The sequence below is a fragment of the Xiphophorus hellerii genome, chromosome 1, assembly GCF_003331165.1.
Source record: "Xiphophorus hellerii strain 12219 chromosome 1, Xiphophorus_hellerii-4.1, whole genome shotgun sequence".
NCBI lineage: Eukaryota > Metazoa > Chordata > Actinopteri > Cyprinodontiformes > Poeciliidae > Xiphophorus > Xiphophorus hellerii.
Genome location: NC_045672.1, coordinates 15537390 through 15556842, shown reverse-complemented (window position 1 = coordinate 15556842; position 19453 = coordinate 15537390). Strand labels below are relative to the sequence as shown.

Genomic DNA, 19453 nt, shown 5'->3' with positions numbered 1-19453 from the left:
TACGTTGATATGGAAAGCCGACTGAGAGTCAAAGTCGCTCCCCTGCCGCGTGAGGCGGTACTGCTGGTAAACATCATCACCAACATCCTGCAATATCTGGCAGAGGTCTTGAGTGCTCTGTGCAGCTGCAGCTCGTTCCTCTGGCCGCTCAGCTGTAACACACACACACACACACAGATGGGCTGCTTCATAAAAGAGTACACAAATAGCTGAGCGTAATTCGCCAACGATGCATATCAGACTCTCCAAATCAACGGCTGTCAGGAAAAAGTCTTACGTTCTTCAGGAGCATGGTAGGCAGCCAGGGCGTTGAGCATGTCATAGATGACCTCCTTGATGGTATCAGGGATAGGGGGCAAAGGAGACAGCTTCAGGGGCGTGGTCTTCACTAGTTGCACAGCGTTCGGTCCCTTAATTCGAAGATTCTCAAATTCATCATCAGATGCTGTGCAAAGAAGAAATGCATTTTAAATGTGCAATAAAGATTAATATTCGTCATAAATAAAACATGGAGTGCTAAATGAATTCAGATTTAGTAGCGCTCATAAGTATTTTTCCTTCCATATAAACTGAGATCTGTTCACTCAATGGATGGCTGCGTTTGCTGACTTACTGGTCCCAGCTCCGCGGGGTGCAGGAAGTGCAATGCGGATGCAGTTGCTGGCTGTTTCAATAAAGCATTCCGGGTTGCGACAGGCAGCAGGCCCAAGGACCCGGAGGATGTAATTGATTTCTCTGGAACCGAGACTGCCAGATACCACACCTGAGGTGGTGCTACCTGCGCCGCTGGTCACAGCCGACCTCACCACCTAAAAGATTAGAAATATTGTGTGAAAGGTGTTTTTTTACATAAAAAAATGTCAATTTCTGCCAGTATTCTCATTTTCCATAAGAATTACATTGATGAGCAAAACTTACCTTTTCCATGGTGTGCCGCAGAGTGGCCGGATCTTCTATGATGTGCCTGAACAGCAGAGTCACCAGCGGCGTGAAGCCGTTGAAGCCAGAACTCTGGGTCAGCCCCAGAATCATCCGCGTGCTCTTCAGCTCGGCAAACATCATTGCATAGTGGTGGTTACGAGTAAGGCGCAAACAGAGACGCAGAGTAGCGTGAAGGGTGTCGGGGTCAACGGGAACGCTGATCATGCTCACACATGCCCGGATAAGAACCGTGGTCATGTCGTCAGACAGGCCCTTCACAACGATGTCGGATCCCTGAGCGTAGTCGGACACCAGAGAAGAGGACATCTCTTTCAGCTGGCCGGAGTCGTCTTTAGGAACGCTCATCTCCACAGCTGCTCCCGAGTCCACATTGGTCTGGCTTTCTTCCACTTTGGCTTTGTCTCCCTCCTCTCTGTCGGAGTCTGTAACATTACCAGCCTTGGAAGGCTTGGTTATGCGAGGCACTTTCTGGACAGTCAACATCACCGGCCTTCTGTTGCCAGTCTCTTCATTTACCTGCCCAATAAAGAGTGTTTTCGGTCAGATAAAAGGGGCCAATCAACCAAAAGCTTTACAGAAAGAGTAATACAAAAGCACACACCTGTACCATAGTGTTAAACTGCACAGTGTATCTCCGTCGTCCAGCTGTGAAGCGGACACTGCTCTCCCCAGCCCTCCATGCAGAGTCAATGGTGCTGTTGTTGGAGGCGCTGTAACTGCACCAACGCCCTGAGCGATCATCGAACCATCGCCAGTTATTTCCATTAGGCTGCAGATACTGAAAAAGCGGAAAGAAAATCAACCATCATGTTTCAGAAGGACGGCACATTGACATAAACCTTAATACTGACACACAAAGTTTTTGTTGTTCTTTGTTCACGCTAATTCGGTAAAGGCAATTGTGAAATCCTTGATTGTGTAGATCACAACATAGTCAGATCAAAGCATTTTCATAAAAAAAAAAAAAAAAGGAGTCACCATATGACATTCAGATTTTCTGAGAAACTATTTGGGTTTTTAATCCATGCAAGCCATTATCAATATTAGAGAAATTGAAAAATATCACTGCCTTTACGTTTATAAATGAGTATGTATTAAATAAACCTTTAATAATGATGATCTAAGTTACTAAAATGTAAAATGTTTAGTTAGCCCCCAGAAGGTTATTCTCCAAAAGCCTTTATTTCCCCCCCCCAAATAAAACCAGGAAACCAAAGCATCTCTACACATTGGACAAAATCCTATGAGCATCCAAATAAGTGCAATAAGTGCAACATTATTGTTGCATTATGAACAAGGTTTTTTACCTTGTTCATTTGTTCCCTTCGTTTTGAAGAGACTGCCATCTTCTCATAAAAGTCAATAAGCAGCAGCACTGGTGTGATCCATCTGAAAAGATATTTTTATCAATTATGAAAGGGTTTTTAAACATGCTAAAGATTTCAATAAAATCTAGTCTAACATTTTTATGAAGATCAATTTTTAAAAAAACTCACTTAGGTGTCTGGATGTCTTTGTGCTCTTTAGCTGCTTGAAGACAGGGCTGCACAACCTCGAGGAGCTTAATCAGCAACTCAAGAATGCCGCTTTTTTCCACCACTCTTGCACCCAGGAGTTTTAGTTCCTGAAATAAAGAAGATAAAGCAATACATTAGCCAGAAATAAATCAATAACTAAATTAAAATGTGACCCTTGATAACATTTGATGGCTAAAACCTTCAATTCTGGCACCTCAAAGAGCAACGTAAGCAGCAGGATTCGTGTTGCCAGCTTCGAGGCCTGGGGGAGTGTTGCCATCTGCCGGGTCCACTCAGACACGGTCTTTGTGTCGCTGGTAGTCAGAGGCTCAGCGGCCTTGATTAGCACATCTGCAGCCTCCCACACCTACATTTACACAGTCAGATCAGTACTGACGTACATACTTGTTTTATCAAGATCAGAACTAAATATATCAAGATGTTTGAACCATAATATAAAGTATTCTTTAAGTTCATGACAGATTAGGTTTTCACTAAATGCATTTATGCTGAAGATGGAGAGAACAGATTGTTCTATTCAGAAAAACATATGTGCCCTTTACTGCACAGCTTTCTGTAATTTTAATGGCTGCTGACCAACTGACCTGGTCAACAACTTGGCCCAGGATGAGGTCTCTGTACTCTGGTCCGCTCCTCTTGATGGCCGTCATCAGGAGGTCACAGAGTCGGTAAACTGTGTCAGGCAACTCATCCAAAAGATGGAAGCAGCCAGGAAGCATGGAGTCTGTGAAGGAGTGCAGCTCCTGTGGGTCCAGAGGCTCTGCTTCCATGAAGCGCTCTAAGCAGCGTGCCTCCTCTTCCTCTGCACGCTCCCTCGCTCGCCTGTCCTCCTCCTCACGCCTCCTTGCTGCTTCCTGAAACGAGCACCACTCATTCAAAAAATGTTTGAGACCACACCAATGATTCTGGATCCTCTTGGGAGAAGAAAAAAACAGACAAACCTCAGGAGAGTCAGAACGCTGCTCCATGCTGACCTCTTGCCCAAGCGACATGGCGATAGCCCTCATCATCTGGTCCTCCTCAGACATAGTCAAGTCCTGATAAAATAAAGCCACGTCAGATAATCTAATTAAGGAAAAATACATTTCTATGTGTCTGCATGTGATGTCTTACCCTTACTGCTCCACCAAGAAGGGGAGGAGGATGTGTCAGAAGATACTCAGTGGCCTGTTCCATAGTGCTAGTGTTGAGTAGGGCCTCCATGGCATGCTCTCTTGAAAACCCCATGTCCATGAGCTAAAACCCAACACGACTGTGTTTATTCTCCACTTCAGCACAGAAATAAAGTCATAAGCAATAAAAATTTCATAACAATATGAAGAAAAAAATATGAAGTGTGTCAAATGTTTTAAAAAAGCAGTGGACATATGAAGAATAATGGAGTTATTATAGCTTATTTTTGAAGCGAGACTACTGCAAACTATGCACATCAACTTTAAGGAAGAAAGTCTGAATTCATCAATCTGCTACAAACTCTCCTGACTGAATCAAAAATATGTCACCAATATTTGGTTGACTCATATCCAACAAAAACTAAATAAGAAATGGCACAAAGCTTCAGTCAAAATGCAAAAACAGTACCTGAGTAAGTTGAGCCTGATTAACTTGAGGCTCATGTCGAGGAGTGGAAATGGTAGAATCGTCAGCTGATCCTACAGCTGGCACTCCAGAGGGAGTTCCACTTGCTGCTGACGTTTCGGCACTGGTCGATGATCCTCCTGGGGGTCCGCTGGGCGCCAAAGAACTACTGGACGTTCCTTCTTCATCTGGGCGAGTCGTGCCCTCTCTCTCCTTGGCCAGACGCTCCTGGATAACAGGCTCTCCTCTCAGTATGTGGCAGAGGATGGCCAGCATAGATTCAGCCATCCTGCCTCCATACACCTTTAGTGGCTTCCTGTTCCACAGACTGCGGATGCAGCTGAATGCAGCCTGAGGGAGAAAAAAAAAACAAAAAAACAAAGACTTGGTTCCTGGTATTAAAGAATAACAAGCTACCTAAGGAATAAGAAACTCAAGTCAAACTCTAGACTTTCTCCGGTTTGGGCCTCAGAACCAAATAAAACTTAACTGCCCTTAAAACATGTTGTTAATATTAGAGCAAACTGTTCTGCACCCAGTATTTTAGGTCTTTTGTTCTAAAATTTAAACAAGAAAAATAAAATTAACAGTCCTTTATCAGAGGCACATCTTCTCCCACTGCAAGTTCAGATTTAAGGGTCCTATTTCAAAAAAAAGGAAATCGATATCTAAAATTAGAATTGAAATCTGCCTGTGTTTTTATTACTGTCCCAGTGCACCTGTCCATTAGGTGAAAAACGTAAAAAAAGAAAAACATTTTATCTGCTCAAGAATATGGATTTCTACAAGGCAAGATAAAAAAAACCTTACAGTTCCTGATTTGACTCATTATTTTGAGGGATGAATCATGCATTAAATTATTGATGCCACTAAATATCAACTAGAAAAACTCAAAATGTCAGTCCTACTCATGTACTGACCTTTTGGGTGACTATTAGGAAGCGCAGCGCACTGAACTGGGGCATGGTGGGAGTGATCCCTGGCATTTTAGCAGGCAGGGAGTGAGGCGAGTCCAACACGGTACTTGGATTAACCATTTTCTCCACCAGCATTAACCAGGCATCCAGGAACTCCCCCGTCCCATCTGGGAGATCTGCATGTTCCAGCCCCTCAGCCACAGGCACTTTCCCGCCCATTGACAGGGCCCAGTTAAACGTACTGCAAATAGGAGGGGATTTAATTACAAAAAAATAAGAAAAAACCTCTAAAAGTATTCTTAGAATCACAACTTTGGAAATTCAGATCAGTTTTTTTTGTAACTATACAAAAAATGCCACAACAGACAACATGTTATATTATCATCCAAATAAAGTCAATATTGAGCTAAACATGTCACAACATTTGGCAGAACTTACTCAAATAAAGCATCATGTCCTCCAGAGCAAAAGAATTTTTGCAGCATGAGATGGTAGGGGTATTTCCTTTCATCAAACAGCATGGGAGATGTGAAGCCCACTGAGCAGATGAAGAAGGTCAGCCTGCCGAGACAAACAGAGTTACAATCTCTAAATCTCTAAGGTGCAAAGTAATGCTGGAAACAGCGGCAGTAGTTTCTTCCTACCTGAACCGTGGTGTGGGTGTGTACGGAGGGGGCTGCCAGCTCAGACCTTTGGTGAGAAGTTTGGTGAGGGCAGAGGCCGTTGCCCGAGCAGCAGGCGTAGGAGTGGTGCCTGTGCTTGTGGCGTGGTGAGAGCGGCGCTGACGCACCGGGGATCCTACGCACAGTTTTACCAAAAGGCCAAAGAGTTCAGCCAGAGCCCTGCCTAACCTGGATGATGCTGCAAGAACAAGAAGTTAGACGATTATAGCAGCATTAAAAAAAAACGCTTTAGGAACCTTATTTGTGTTTTAACAGTTTACCTACCAGACAGCAAAGGTTTGATTTGTTTGATGCGAGTGGCCATGGCTGGGGTAAGTTTGGACTTTGATTTAGGATCTGATGCAGAGGGTTCGTCAGTCTCCATAGGAGCCAAGGTGTCCCCATCTAGACACATGCCTTCCAGAAGACCACCAGCCGCTGAATCCACAGACACAGCGTCGGTTTCTGCTGAAATGGAATAAAAAAACTCTTAGGTTAATAGGAGCATTCAGATAAATGACAGTAGTTAAAAACTAAGTTAAAGGTGACATTACCAGTTCTCCTGGATCCAGATGCTGCTGTTGCTGTAGTGCCAGATGGCTTCTCCTCTTTGGGTACCAGTTTCTGCATGTCCGCCTGGCCGAATTCACATCCCGAGGGCAGACTGTTGGGGCAGACACACAATAATTGAGGATATAAACACAGCCAGGTGTAAGAGTAAAACAGAAAGCTTAAAGAATGTGGCACTAACCTGTTCGGAGTGCAAAGGGACAGCAGCACGGTACTTTCCCAAACCAAAGAGCAGTAGAGCTGGCTCAGCTTGTTCAGGACACTTAACCCCAGCTGGGAGCCCCACTGATTTACTGAGATTGCTCTGATTTCACTCTGTGAGACAATAGAAACACTCACACTCAAATCCAACATTCCAGAAATCCATCTTTCACCCCAAACAATATCCAATCAAAAAGTACCTGTCCGACTCGGCATGTGTGGACAAACATTAGGATGTAGGCGTGAGCTGCAGTTAGGGCGTGCAGGAGGGGTGTCGCACGCGCTGACAGTGTGGCATCGGTAACATGGCCTGCGTTGGCCAGCTCTCTGAGAAGCACCGACCCACCGGGCATCTCTATTGGACGATGCAGTGGCTCCAGAGATGTTAAAATACTGTCCAGTTGGCACAGGCCCTCCTGGAGGACTTTGGGCTCATGTGAGAGAGTCTAGGGATAAGGAAGAGAGAAAAATTTATGTTTTTCAATCCTAAAAGACACATCTGGAAAAAATGCATCACAATCTGTTTGCCAGCTCACCAATATTGACTTGCAGACACCAGCCACAGCTTGGCAGGCTGCAGAGGTGGGGAAATCGATGGGCAAGTTGGGGAGGCCCAAAATAGAGACCAAAGGTAACAATCCCTTCTGGCTGACAAACTCTTGACAATGGTCGTCTGTGGTATTGTTGCTCAGTATGGATTCCACAAACTTCATCTAAAAAAAAAAATCAAACATGCATAGCAAAGTGATGCACTTACAAAGGCAAATGAACATGTTTCAAATGAAAATGCCTTTGACATTTGTGACAATATCTTTTTAAATTGTCTATTGGACAATTTTATTCAGTTGAAAAGATGAACCATTAGAAAAAATACTTGCAAACATTGATATATATCCAGTTTAACACATTTTAACTATTGCTTAAATCTTCTAGCAAGAATAAACTACATAACAGTCAGAGAAATACTCACCACATTAAGAATATAGTCCATCAGAGGAATTGGTATCCGTTCCTCTGTCCCTACAACCCTGCAAAAAGAGTCACATCATTAAAATTTCAGCCCTATGGCATTCAGTAAAATAAATGGACACAAACATCTTTAAAGAGTCATTTTGTTCTATTGTGTTATGAACTCAGAGTCATACAGTTCAAGTGGCACTGACTGTCTGTTGCTCTCTGGCTCCCCCTGCTGTTGGCTGAACGTGTGGAGGGCCTCTTCTTCCTCCTCATCTTCGCTTGAAGCTTCTTCAGCAGCGTGACTGGAGCGCGCAGGTGGCACTGCCACGGTGCCATCTGCTTTTTGGATAGATGGTTTCTGACAGATGTACTCTGGGGCTCGACCCAAGTTGCAGATCTCCTCCAGCAACTGCAGAGGTAATTCAGCTTCAATACTGTTGCAGAATTTGATTTGGTCACACTTAAGAATGATTTTAGATAAAAAGCATGTCTACCTTTATGATGGCAGTAGTTGCATCTGTTTTTAAAGTGGGCTGGTGCCTCATGAGCTCATCCACAGCACTGCCCAAATTAGATGCAGTGTCACCTAAAAAAAAAAAAAAAAAAAAAAAAAAAAGTAGCATGTTATGTATTCAAATATTTTCGGAGAGTATGTGAGAAACGGCACAGTCAGGAAACTCACCCAAAGGGTCAGAGCTACGTCGCCGCCGCATGGCAGGCAGGTAGTCTGGGGACAAAAGCACTTTGAAGAGGCGCTCAAAAGGCTGGCACTGAACAAAAGAGTGCAGACCTCTGGCATTCAGGCAGAGAGCGCTGAACACATTAGGGAGAGAACCCAGCACCTCACGGGTAGCAGGAACCTGAGTTAACAGAATGATACATTTACCTTTAGCGTTTTATTTTCACATGAAGCAAATTTTAATTATTCCCTTTGTTTTTATGTTCATAATCCACAAAACGTAGTCACCGTTTCCAACAAATCTAGTTTTTATTGATATCTACAGCAAATAAAGCAGTTCAGCCAGAACTGTAATACTGACAGCTGGATAAAAATATATCAGAATCCATCAGGGAAAAGGTCCTGGAACCCAAGTGTTGGAAACTCACATCTTTGATAAGAAGGGCATGCAGCATGACATCAGTGAGACCATTATCCTGCAGGGAGGAGAGCAGGGATGGCTCCTGGAACACAAAAACCGTCACCACCTCTGTCGCTAAGGGCACAAGGTGGAAGCGGAAAAAAAATTATAATCCAGGACAGCAACAAAAACCGAAACGTATTGAAATGAGTGACAATTTAACGTTACCTTGCTAAAACATCTAAATATAAAATGCACCTAAATCCAAGTAAGCTTACACAATTGAAGGGCTACTGTGTACATACCCAGGAGGAACAATGAGGGGCCGTAGTATTCCGCATTACTGATGATGTGTTTAAGTGAGGTAGGCAGGGACCCGTCCATTACTAAACCCACAGAAAAAATGCAATTAACAGCAGACAAGATGGTTGAAATGTGCAGACTTTTAGGAAAATCTTTTTTTAAAAAACAAAAAACAAACAAATAAAGCAACCTACTATTATAATTAATGAGAGACATCTTGTCAATAACCTACCATGACGAATGCCATCAGAGAAGGCAGGATCCTGGATGGCTTTCTTCAGGAAATTTAGCATTGACTTCAACAGAGCGGCCCTCTGCGGGATACACTGCATGCCTACAGGAATATCATCATCGTGGTGAACCAGTAGCCACAGCTGTTTTGTTTTGTTTTGGTTGCATTTTTATGAAGGCGTCGTTTACCTGTGCGAGGCGTGTTAGAAGAACTGCTCTGTGCTCGGTGATCGACCTCCGGTCTGGAGCCAGAAGATGATGATGGTCCAGGGCTACTCTCCATGGCAACTTCTGACACTATTGTGAATTAATCATGTCATATCAAAAAATAAATAAATAAATCAGCGAGCATTTTTTATTTCATAATACTAAAAAAAATAACTGAAAAATGTTTATGCTTACAAACATCTGTGCAGATTTACAAAATAAAACAATAATTGCACTAATAATTGGGTGTTTCCCTTCACACTAAAAACTATCCAGCTGTAGAGCATGTGTCAAAAACTACTGAGGTTTCACTTTCTATCAAAGTGAAACCCAGTAAGCATAAGATATATTTACGTCTCATGATTACTGCAGATATGAAAGATATAAATTTCTATTAGTCATCCCTTTCTAAGAATCTTCCAATGGATTCAGATTCAGTGAATTGAGAGTTCAGCACAGGAGAAAAGACCAATTATTTGTTGTTATGGAAGCAGTCTTGAACAATAATTATTTTGTAACAAACAACGAGATCAAACTAGGAGGAGCTTTAAGATGATGACTTAAAAACATATGGACAGACAGTTGTTGAACAGATGAATGACGGGATACAATGAGGAAATTAAAACCTAAGAAAATAGTTCCCACATACCAAAAACAAAAGATTATTCACACAGGGCACATTGGGCTCATCAATGGATGCTACTGATAATAAATGTGGATGACTAAAACTAAAGATATGAGTAAAAATCAGGATTGAGATTGATCTAAAGATTGGATACATTTGTGGATTCCATCCTATTTTTTTTCCACACCAGATTCTAACTAGCCTCTCCTCTCTATCAGATGAACAGTCTCACATTTCTCTTACTAACCCTAAAAGTCTCTTGTGGTGTTTGTTTATATAATTCTGAGTTCAGGTTTTAGTATAAAAGTGAATATAAAGTTTGATAAGTCCATGAGTTCCAACTTACGCTCCATGTCTGTGTCCATGTCCTCAGACTCCACAGTTGCACTAGGCCTCTGGATCTTTGGCTTGATGACAAAAGGGCACTCTTTCCGCGACAAGTCCACCTCATGCTACACAGAGACAGTAACTTGGTGAGTAATGACAGCAAGGAAGTGCAGCTGGATCAGAACTAAAGAAAAACTCAATTTGTATAACTCGCCTCTAGTCTGCAAATGAAGATGGAAAGGCCGCTGTGGGACTGAAAGGCAGCCATGTCAAGATTGGTGATGAGGTCCACAACCCGTACTGCTCGTGTCACAAAGGTGATTTGGTCCTGCTCATCGCCCAAGAACTTGATCACCTAAGACATAAGTGAAAATTAGCAATCAATTTGCCCTAAGTGAAAACTTTAATTTATGAATATTCATTATTATGATCTGAATGTACCTTCAGAAGGGCTTCCATCATGCCACAGGAAACGAGGGCTTCGCCTCCAGCATCATAGCTAGCCAGGTGGTAGAGGAATGAGAAGAGCGCTGTGGCAAACTGGTGCGGGTATGGTTCCATGGAAGGATCTTGGAAAACAAAATTTCAACAATTCAGAGTCAAATGTCCACCTGAGTCATTTCATTTAATTTAGCTTAGTATATAGACTAGAGACAAAATCACAGAGCACAATTCATTTCTTTTTCAGTTCAACTTTTCAACAAATTGATGAAATTAATGAAAAAAATAAAACACATTTTTAAACAAACAATTAAGTAAATGATTTCTATAGTAGAAAAGAGCTGTGAAAATGTAAAGGCAATGCAGAAAACAAATAAAATAAAGAATTATAATTGAGTAATGTAATTATAACCAAATTCAAACATGGAATATTGTGGATTTAGTAAGTTTGCTGCTGCTGCCCCTCCTCTGATGATGAAAATCACACACTCCAAATTGGGAGACGTTTCACTCAGATATAAACACAGTAACCACAAAAGTAGCTTTATTAAAATTGCAAAACATAAAAGCAGAATGTAAAAGTATCACTTGAGTAAATAAGAAAACATTTTAAAATTCCAGATTTAAGAAATTCTCACCAATCATTGCTTGTATACAGTTGCGCACCAACACAGGCAAGAAGCCATGATAGGACGCTGTGCCCGTGCAGTCGATGATGTTTGAAAGCTTGGGTGTCCTCTCCAGATGGACTATTGATGTTAAAGTGCGCAGAGATGCTGCTTTGATATCCTGAAACAAAATCCAATAATGCATAAAAGACATGAATATAAGTGGAAAAAAACTACACCAAGGAACATCCAATTATCTGAAAGCAATCTTGGTATCTCTTCCAGTTTTATAAATACAATGTCTGTGCAAAAGAATGTTGGAAGTCATTGAGCAGAAATAGCAACTATTTTCTTACCACAAGCTGTTTATCTGTAATCTGCAAGACGTCCACCAGCTCCTCTATCAAGCCGTTATATAAAATACTGTTGGCTGACTCTTGAAGTGCATTTGAATACACTGAAAGCAAATAGAGAAATTAAGAATGGAGTAACTGTAGAAAAATATGCCTTTTTCCCAGAAATGATGCTTCTACTCACCCAGTATAGAAATGGCATGTAGTCGAGCCTGCACGGCCTGCAACCTCTTTTTGTGATTTGAGAAACCATGGGCCAGACGAATGTGAGTGAACAGAAGTGTCTGCTTGTCTTTAGGGATGTTGTACATCACGGTCAGCGACTCCATGATTTCAGATGGACTTTCTGAAATCTATCAAACATAACATGCCAAGTGTAAAAGCGAAGTCTCATTATCTTTATAAGCCGTATCAATTCCATTATAACAGTACCTTGTCAAGCTGCTCGATGTGAATATAGTGTAGTGTGTTACTACTTGTCTGCTGAAAAAAATAAAAATTTAGAACAATTACATAAAACCTAAGGTAATATATTAGTTGAATATCCGCTAGTTTAATTAAATATGACTGCTTGACCTTTACCTTTCTATCCACTTTGACCTCTGGGCCCGGTTCAGCGTAAAACTCAAAGTGCAGTGTGGTGGCACTTGGAGGATACTTCTGTTCATAAACATACAAATAGAAGTACATTATTACTATACATATATGCTGCTAGTAATCATACTAACAGTCATTATCTAAATAGTTAGTAACTGGGCATCACTGTATGAGCATTTATACCGTCATAGTGAGATCCCTGCAGCATTCAGCCAGGCCAAAGCCATTCTCCTTTCCTCCCCAGCTCTGTAGGAAACAAATAATGTAAGTTTCGATACCCCAAAAATGACAGCTACACTGATGGTGATGAGAAATGGAGCATCATTGTGTAAACCTCAGCCAGGTGTTGTAGGCGAGCCAGGAGAGGTGTTCTTTTATCAGATCCAAGTCTTGTGATATAGTTGGAGCGTTTGCTGAACACATACAATAGGTTCAGCACAGACAGGACCACTTGCATGTCGCATGATGCTAACAAGGTGGTTAAGTGCTGCAAAGGAGTGAGAGCAGAGATTACAGAGGGAGGTAGTTAGCACATGGTGTCACTTTTTCTTCTGAGATGGAAAGAAGAAAAAAAACATAATGGTCCAAAGTGTATGAGCCCACCTCTATGGAACTGTAAAGATGTCTAGAGAAGCTGTACTCGATGAGCAGAGCTGTGAAGTTGAGCACTGCCAAAAGCAAGGCTTTGAGCTGTCCATTGTCTGGACGGTCACACACGAGCAACCATGACATATTCTCCACTGTCTGGCCTGCATCGCACAGAATGCCATCAAAGCGATCCAGCAGATCCACCCAATGGTAGAGCTCACACTGTCGACCAAAACAGAAAAAAAGTGAAGTACTCACAACCCTAACATTTTCCTAATTGCCATATGGAAATTTGCCAAGTATCTGAGGAAGTGATCGATATCAATTGGCTCACTGTATGCCAAGAAAATAGATCCAACATACCAAAAACAATCAAAAACTTACAATATTTGCACTGGACAAACTGGATTCATCAGTGTATGGTGGTGATGATACATTTAGATTAGTAAAATCAAATCAATCAAAATTAGTAAAATAAAATTTACTTACTTTTACTTACTTTTAAGTAAAAGTAAGTAAATTTACTTTTACTTAACCAAGAATAGAAATACTGTATAAGAATCAAAAAAATGTGTTGGATACAGCTGAAATCTGATTTAAGTTAAAACTACATTGCATGAGCATGATAACCACAACTTCATTGTCAAAAGGGCATAGGTAACAGAAAACATTAAGGAAAGATACATCTATTTTAACAGTTTTGTTGGAAAGTACCTTGCCAATGTTCCAGGTCTTGATTTGTTGCAGTTCAACCAATAGCTGCTCATCATGACATGCCTTTAGCTTCTCTATAAGAATCCTGCAGTCAGCTGGCTGTTAAATCAAAAATCGGCAGAAACAGCAAAGTCAACTTAGAATAGAAAAAAAGACCTGTGAATACTTTGCCATTTTACAATTGTGCACATAAAACTCTGTTTACACTTCTTTAAAAGCAGATAGACTGGGCTAAATCTGCAATAAACGAGATGTATTATATTCTTGCTTTATCACAGAAATAGCTCTGATAAACAGAACTGAATCTTAAAAAAATACCTAATATATTTGGCTCAATGGCTAATTTAATTTCAAACATTAAAAATTATTGCTGTAAAGAAATCATAACTTAAGCTATTATTAATTACATAACTAAGTTTTATACCAAGTCAAATTTTTAAATAGTCAAGAAAGCCTCTGTATTAATCATTAATGATCTTTTTATGAGATCTCATGATATTGCAATGGAAGAACTAAAAAGAAAAATTCAATTTACAGTAAATGTTCACAGTTTCAAATATATAAAGGTAGAAACCAAAATTAGACTGAAAAGATTAACTTGAAATCAACTGGGCACTTAAAAGTTTGAACCATGTTTAAGGTACAAATTCATAATGCTGCACTTTAAAAACCCCTCATTGTTAATTTTAAGCACACTCACAGCTTCCGTAGGCGTTTTCTTTAATTTGCTTCTGTCAACCTTCATTGTAGAGAATTTCTGTCTGCTGCTCCTTTAAGAAATTATGAAAGTACATCACAATACACACGACACAAAATATGTTTAGAAAATGTATAAATAAAACAAATATTAAAATTCACACATCTAAAACAAAAGTAAAAAAGGATGCATAGATAAGAGTTCAACTAAACTGCTGGAGTAAAGAGTTAACATACTTACAGAAAATTATTTGGCAATACCCAATTCAGAGCATCTTCCAGTCAGGTTACCTGCAATCAGCAACACAGTCCCTCACATCAGAAAACAACACAGATGCAGATGGTAAATTCAATTCTGCAGACATGGCTTATATTATTTAAAAGCACCAATTTACCAGCAAGGTACACAATATAGCCTACCAACAGACTGCTACCTCAATACTTAAAGAGTTGTATAAAGCACAGACTGAAACATCACAGGAAGGCATTTTAACCATGCAATGACTATTAAAAGACTCTTCATGAGATCTGATCAATATGTGGTTATAGCAGAACATTTCCTCTGTTTATTGAAACGTCTAATCATCACAAAGCAGACCAGGGCAGGACATTAGCAGTTAGCTTGAAAGCATCATGCGACACAAAGTTAATTAAATTAAAATAACCCCATCTATCAAACCCAAACTCTGTTTAAAAAGACTCAAGTGAGATATCACTTAAACGTAACACCAACTTCACCGCAAGCTTGACCATCATTAACTCTCCGACATTACACTGATCAAAGTTATAGCCTCCTCGCTAAACAAGCTAACCTCGCCATAGCATCCCGTTCTTCGCTCAATGTTAACTTGTCACTTTTGATTTGTATAATTTTAAAAAATTAATCTCAACAGATTTGGTTAGTTGGTTACCCAGCGACAACCAAAAAAGAACTGCACATATCTGAGAGAACAATTTAGCGACTACCTCGATCGATAACGTTTCTACGGATATGTTAACCACTAACAAGCTAACAGCAAGCTACCGGTAAACTATTAAACGTTCTCCCGTGTAAATGCTAACTTATTACTCGTAAAAGTCAAACAAACCACAAAACAAAATCCATTTGTAATAAATAGCCAACTCGCGAAATGTATCCAAACAGAAATCGACCAGTTTTTACAAATTGTGCCAGAGCTGTCAAACAGGAGCTCACAGATTCACCAACCGCTCCTAACCCGGACTATTCACAAATACAGGTCGGGGATCAGCAGGCCGCAAAAGACCCTACAGTACACACTTTTATGCTGCCCCCTCTTCAGCAGGGAAATAACCAACAAACACCCCTTTGGGAACAGCGACAGTGTCGTGGTTGTATATAAAATACCTGAAAAGCTTGAAGTCTCTCCGTTAGGAATCAGTTTATCCAAATTTTCACAGAAACACAGTCGCGGCACGCGCTAGCTAGCAGGCTAGCCACCGTTGGTTGGACACCGAGCCGAAACGCAAAATAAGTCGCTGAATCATTGTCGGACTGGTCTAACGTGACACTGCGGCTTTGATTCTAATTTACGATCGAGCAAACTGACGGCCGACAACCAAGGCTAATAAAAAGTCCAGTATGTTACTCTATACGCGCCTGTTTCCATAGTTCAAAGCCTTTAGCTATTGGCACTGTCATGACCGGGTAGTGTGCAAAAAGTGAATAACGGTACCACTGCTGGGAGTGTGTAGCCGCCGCTGTGTTTTTTTTCAGTGCATATTAATATGGACCAGCGACGATCTTCAGAATGCATCACAGTAACACATCATGCAGAGTACACCCAACAAACGACCAAACAGGAGGAATAAAGAAAATGTAAAAAGTGACATTTTCATTTGTCCCAATGAGCTACACAACCCAGAACATCATGTCTCTATGCTCTCAAAAGACGCATCTCTTAATACACTGCTGATGAAAACAGCTGAGCAACAACGCAATCAGAACCACCACAACTAGACACCATGTATACACAAAACATATTCTATAAATTAACAGGAGGTCAATGAAACTGGAGGACTTCCTCATGTTTCCACCCACAAATAGTTCATTTATAATTTTAGGCATTTGTGATTGAAGTGAGTCAGTACTGATGAAAACCCCATTAGACTGTTGTCAATAATTAATCCACAATTACTTTATCAGTGACAAATATAATGCCAAACTCGAGTAGGAAACAAGTGTTTTTTTTATTTTTTAAGAGCAAGCCAAATAAATATACATAAATTAGATGTTAGATATGTGAATTATATGTCAAAAGAAGATTTTGATTTAAAAAGAGCACATCCTAATAGTAACAATTCATGAGTAACTTGTGAAGAGCTGTGACCCCCCCCCCCCCCCAAAAAAAATCACCTAAACAGCTTAATTCCACTTCAACAATCTTTGAAAAATGTTCAACATTTTTAGTCGTTATCATAAATGTCAGTTAATTAACTTCTAATATTTTCTTTATTCAGCCAAAAGATCATATTCTTTACTCTAAAAGAGGGATTTTTGAAGTGTGGGGCATGCCTCCCCTACGGGGTGTATTTTCTTCCATGTGGAAGAAAATATAAAACTAGAAAAAGCAACTGCAAACATTTAATCACCTTCACCAAGCCTATCCCAGTAACTAAATGGATAGATTTTTAGTACTTAACTCTATGGTGAGCAACTTGCCAATTGCACCATCCATGACCCTTTGAGTTGGAGTCACATTCAAACTGGACGAATTGCAAAGTGCTATTGTAGAGCAAGTCCACCTGTACTGACATTTATATAAATCCTTTATTACGCCTTATTTTGAATACTGCACCAACGTAAAGTATAAAGCCATAGCGCATGCTCAACGCGAATCTCAAAAAGCAAAATAAGAACTTAGACTTAAGGAGAGACTGTCTGGGCGAAGCAAACTAAAAAAATAAGAGACCATGACCATGATTATTTTAAGTTTGGAAGATGCTCCACTGCCAGAGTATTGCCTGCCAAGCCCAGGGAATTTGAGAGTAGGCTAAATGAACCGTCATAGCAGAAAGTGGTTTGTAATTTTAGCGCTGTAAATGTCAAGGAAACCGAATCATCATTTCATGTGGTGTTACACATCGCTAAAGCAGGTAAACCCCACAGCATCAGTGAAACACGTATGACTGGAACATCAAATATAGCAACAGCTAACAGTCTACAGAAATAATAGCAATAACAATTTGCTTTCAGAGGAAGGGGGCTAGCTTTCTCAGACTTTGAAAACCCCTGCTCTAGAATACATATACACTGAACCCTCGCTATATCGCGGTTCACCTTTCACGGTCTCGCTGCGTCACGGATTTGCATCGTGCATTGTGTTCTGCATTCTGATTGACTAAACAGTCTCTCCGCTTTTTTCTCTACTTGTGTGTCAATAACGTTGCGGTTTAATATGTACATGTACGTAAAACAGCTTGCCAATTTCAAGAATCTTTTTGCCCGGAAGAAAAAAGAGCGACAACAACTACTGATAACTATGTTCTACTCTCGAAAGAACACACCTGCACCGCGGGCTTTAGAAGAAAAAAATGCGACAGAGCGGAGTCAGGATGCAGCGGCTCAGTCAGAAGAGCAGTGAAATACATGTGACTCACTATTTGTCCTACTGTACTTTGTTGTTTTTTTTCATAATCATTTTTTCATTTTCTCCCGTTCTAATCCAATGACTCGGGTCGCGGTGGGGCGGTGCTGATCTCCGCAATTTGAAGCCTTCAGTTCGTATTGATGATTCAAATTATTATTTTACAGTACAGTAGTTATTTGTAAAAAAAATAAATAAATGTTTATACAGTACTTTTATTTGCTAAACAAATGCTTGGGCCTGTAAAATGTTTTGTTCTTTGGTTTTAATGTATTATGGAGTATTTCATTGTACAATAATTGTAAAAAAAAAAATAAAGGTTACTACTTCACGGATTTCGCCCATCACAGGTTCTTTTTGGAACGTAACCCCCGCGAAAAACGAGGGTTCACTGTAATGACATTGCACACCGCTGTGAAACAATGACGTTCTGCTCTTGTCTGTTCTTTTTAAAAAGAAATCAAGTTAAATTCTGAAATCAAGTTTTAAATTATTAATCTGAACTTTAAGCAGGCTAATTGACAATGTGCTTAAGTGTCAAAACAATTGATCTTTTACATGTAGTTCGTGAAAACATAAAGTAAAACTATATGGTTATTTTTCATAAATTTCTCTAATCCTCAGGCAAATCAAATGACATTTTGTCAACTTTAACAGTAAGCACATTATTTGCAGTCAACAGGAATTAAACACATCAGCAACAGATTATATTCTGAATATGTTCTTGTTATCTGAAACTTCCAACCCACAAATGCAAAACAACAGAAAGTTGTTTTATTGTGCGGTCGGCACAGCTAGTAGCATAATCACCCATCCAGCTGTTGGAAATAAAACACCTACCGTGAACTCACAGAGTAACAAAGCTACTTTTATTTCTGCGTCCATGAATAATTTAAGGAGGTGGAAGCATTTGGAACAGGAATTTATCAACATTGATTGAATTTTTTTGAAATGTTACTGATCATTTTCAACACTTACTAAAAGAGTCACCATGGTTATGTTTTATTTTTCAACAAATTAAGAGACAAATATATGAACTATTTTTAAGTTAAATTAAATGTACCTTACAATGATATTACAATGTAAAAAAATAATAATAAAATATAGCCAGAGTGGCTGATTAAATTTGAGGAAGCACGGGTTACTAAACATTATCAATGTATTCCAAGGTTTTTAAAAAGAGCTAACATTTTTCATCACTGTTTCTATGGCAGAAAAGATGCCAATGTGACCATAGTTTTCTCCAGCTTTATGACAAAGTATCACATCCCCTTCCCCACACACACTGTCGCTGCACACTACTGGGTCAGCTGACTGAAATAAGACTGCCACATTTTTCCCCATGCTGAAAGTCCAGTGGGGATAATTGTTGCTCTCTTGTTTGAAAGAAGGCAGATTATATTTTTGTTCAAAAGGTTTAAAAACTATGCCAATTTCTACATATTTTAACTTAGCTATATTTTTATTCAATGTAATCAAACTGTGAGAATCTCATACAAGCTCATGCCTAAATTTGAGTTAAAAGTTAACATTATGGCAGTGGAAATACCACTGAATCATCAGCCCAAATGTAAAATAGCACTGGAGCTTAATGCAAGAGACTGAAGCTGATAGAAAGATATTCTCCTTGGCTCTTAGTAAATATGAATGTTGATGCTGGGCAATACCAAAGATATGACATCTTACTTGTATATTATTTTACTGAATAAATCAG

At 40.0% G+C, this 19453-nt stretch overlaps 1 protein-coding gene across 12 annotated transcripts in view; it reads right to left on the bottom strand.

The window, feature by feature from the left end:
- Positions 1–19453, bottom strand: part of huwe1 (HECT, UBA and WWE domain containing E3 ubiquitin protein ligase 1) — a 41330-nt gene that overhangs the window by 18725 nt on the left and 3152 nt on the right. For 5 of the 12 annotated variants that reach the window (XM_032574144.1, XM_032574051.1, XM_032574135.1 and 2 more), the window contains exons 3-44: positions 14376–14425; positions 14139–14208; positions 13439–13537; positions 12740–12946; positions 12471–12623; positions 12320–12382; positions 12122–12199; positions 11972–12022; positions 11724–11892; positions 11543–11643; positions 11217–11367; positions 10579–10706; positions 10352–10492; positions 10157–10262; positions 9168–9275; positions 8980–9081; positions 8750–8830; positions 8473–8579; positions 8048–8225; positions 7860–7951; positions 7554–7774; positions 7379–7436; positions 6945–7121; positions 6609–6854; positions 6389–6522; positions 6192–6301; positions 5923–6105; positions 5620–5836; positions 5414–5536; positions 4979–5216; positions 4062–4409; positions 3594–3716; positions 3422–3517; positions 3065–3334; positions 2659–2826; positions 2439–2566; positions 2250–2331; positions 1544–1720; positions 919–1458; positions 614–809; positions 278–445; positions 4–152 (exon numbers count right to left, since the gene is read on the bottom strand). In XM_032574144.1, coding sequence (XP_032430035.1) covers positions 4–152; positions 278–445; positions 614–809; positions 919–1458; positions 1544–1720; positions 2250–2331; positions 2439–2566; positions 2659–2826; positions 3065–3334; positions 3422–3517; positions 3594–3716; positions 4062–4409; positions 4979–5216; positions 5414–5536; positions 5620–5836; positions 5923–6105; positions 6192–6301; positions 6389–6522; positions 6609–6854; positions 6945–7121; positions 7379–7436; positions 7554–7774; positions 7860–7951; positions 8048–8225; positions 8473–8579; positions 8750–8830; positions 8980–9081; positions 9168–9275; positions 10157–10262; positions 10352–10492; positions 10579–10706; positions 11217–11367; positions 11543–11643; positions 11724–11892; positions 11972–12022; positions 12122–12199; positions 12320–12382; positions 12471–12623; positions 12740–12946; positions 13439–13537; positions 14139–14183 — 6312 coding nt within the window. In that variant the 5' untranslated portion in view covers positions 14184–14208; positions 14376–14425. Of the gene's footprint in view, positions 1–3; positions 153–277; positions 446–613; positions 810–918; positions 1459–1543; positions 1721–2249; positions 2332–2438; positions 2567–2658; positions 2827–3064; positions 3335–3421; positions 3518–3593; positions 3717–4061; positions 4410–4978; positions 5217–5413; positions 5537–5619; positions 5837–5922; positions 6106–6191; positions 6302–6388; positions 6523–6608; positions 6855–6944; positions 7122–7378; positions 7437–7553; positions 7775–7859; positions 7952–8047; positions 8226–8472; positions 8580–8749; positions 8831–8979; positions 9082–9167; positions 9276–10156; positions 10263–10351; positions 10493–10578; positions 10707–11216; positions 11368–11542; positions 11644–11723; positions 11893–11971; positions 12023–12121; positions 12200–12319; positions 12383–12470; positions 12624–12739; positions 12947–13438; positions 13538–14138; positions 14209–14375; positions 14426–15500; positions 15800–19453 lie in introns of those variants that run through there. The other 7 variants (XM_032574099.1, XM_032574125.1, XM_032574061.1 and 4 more) reach the window with 6 other exon arrangements.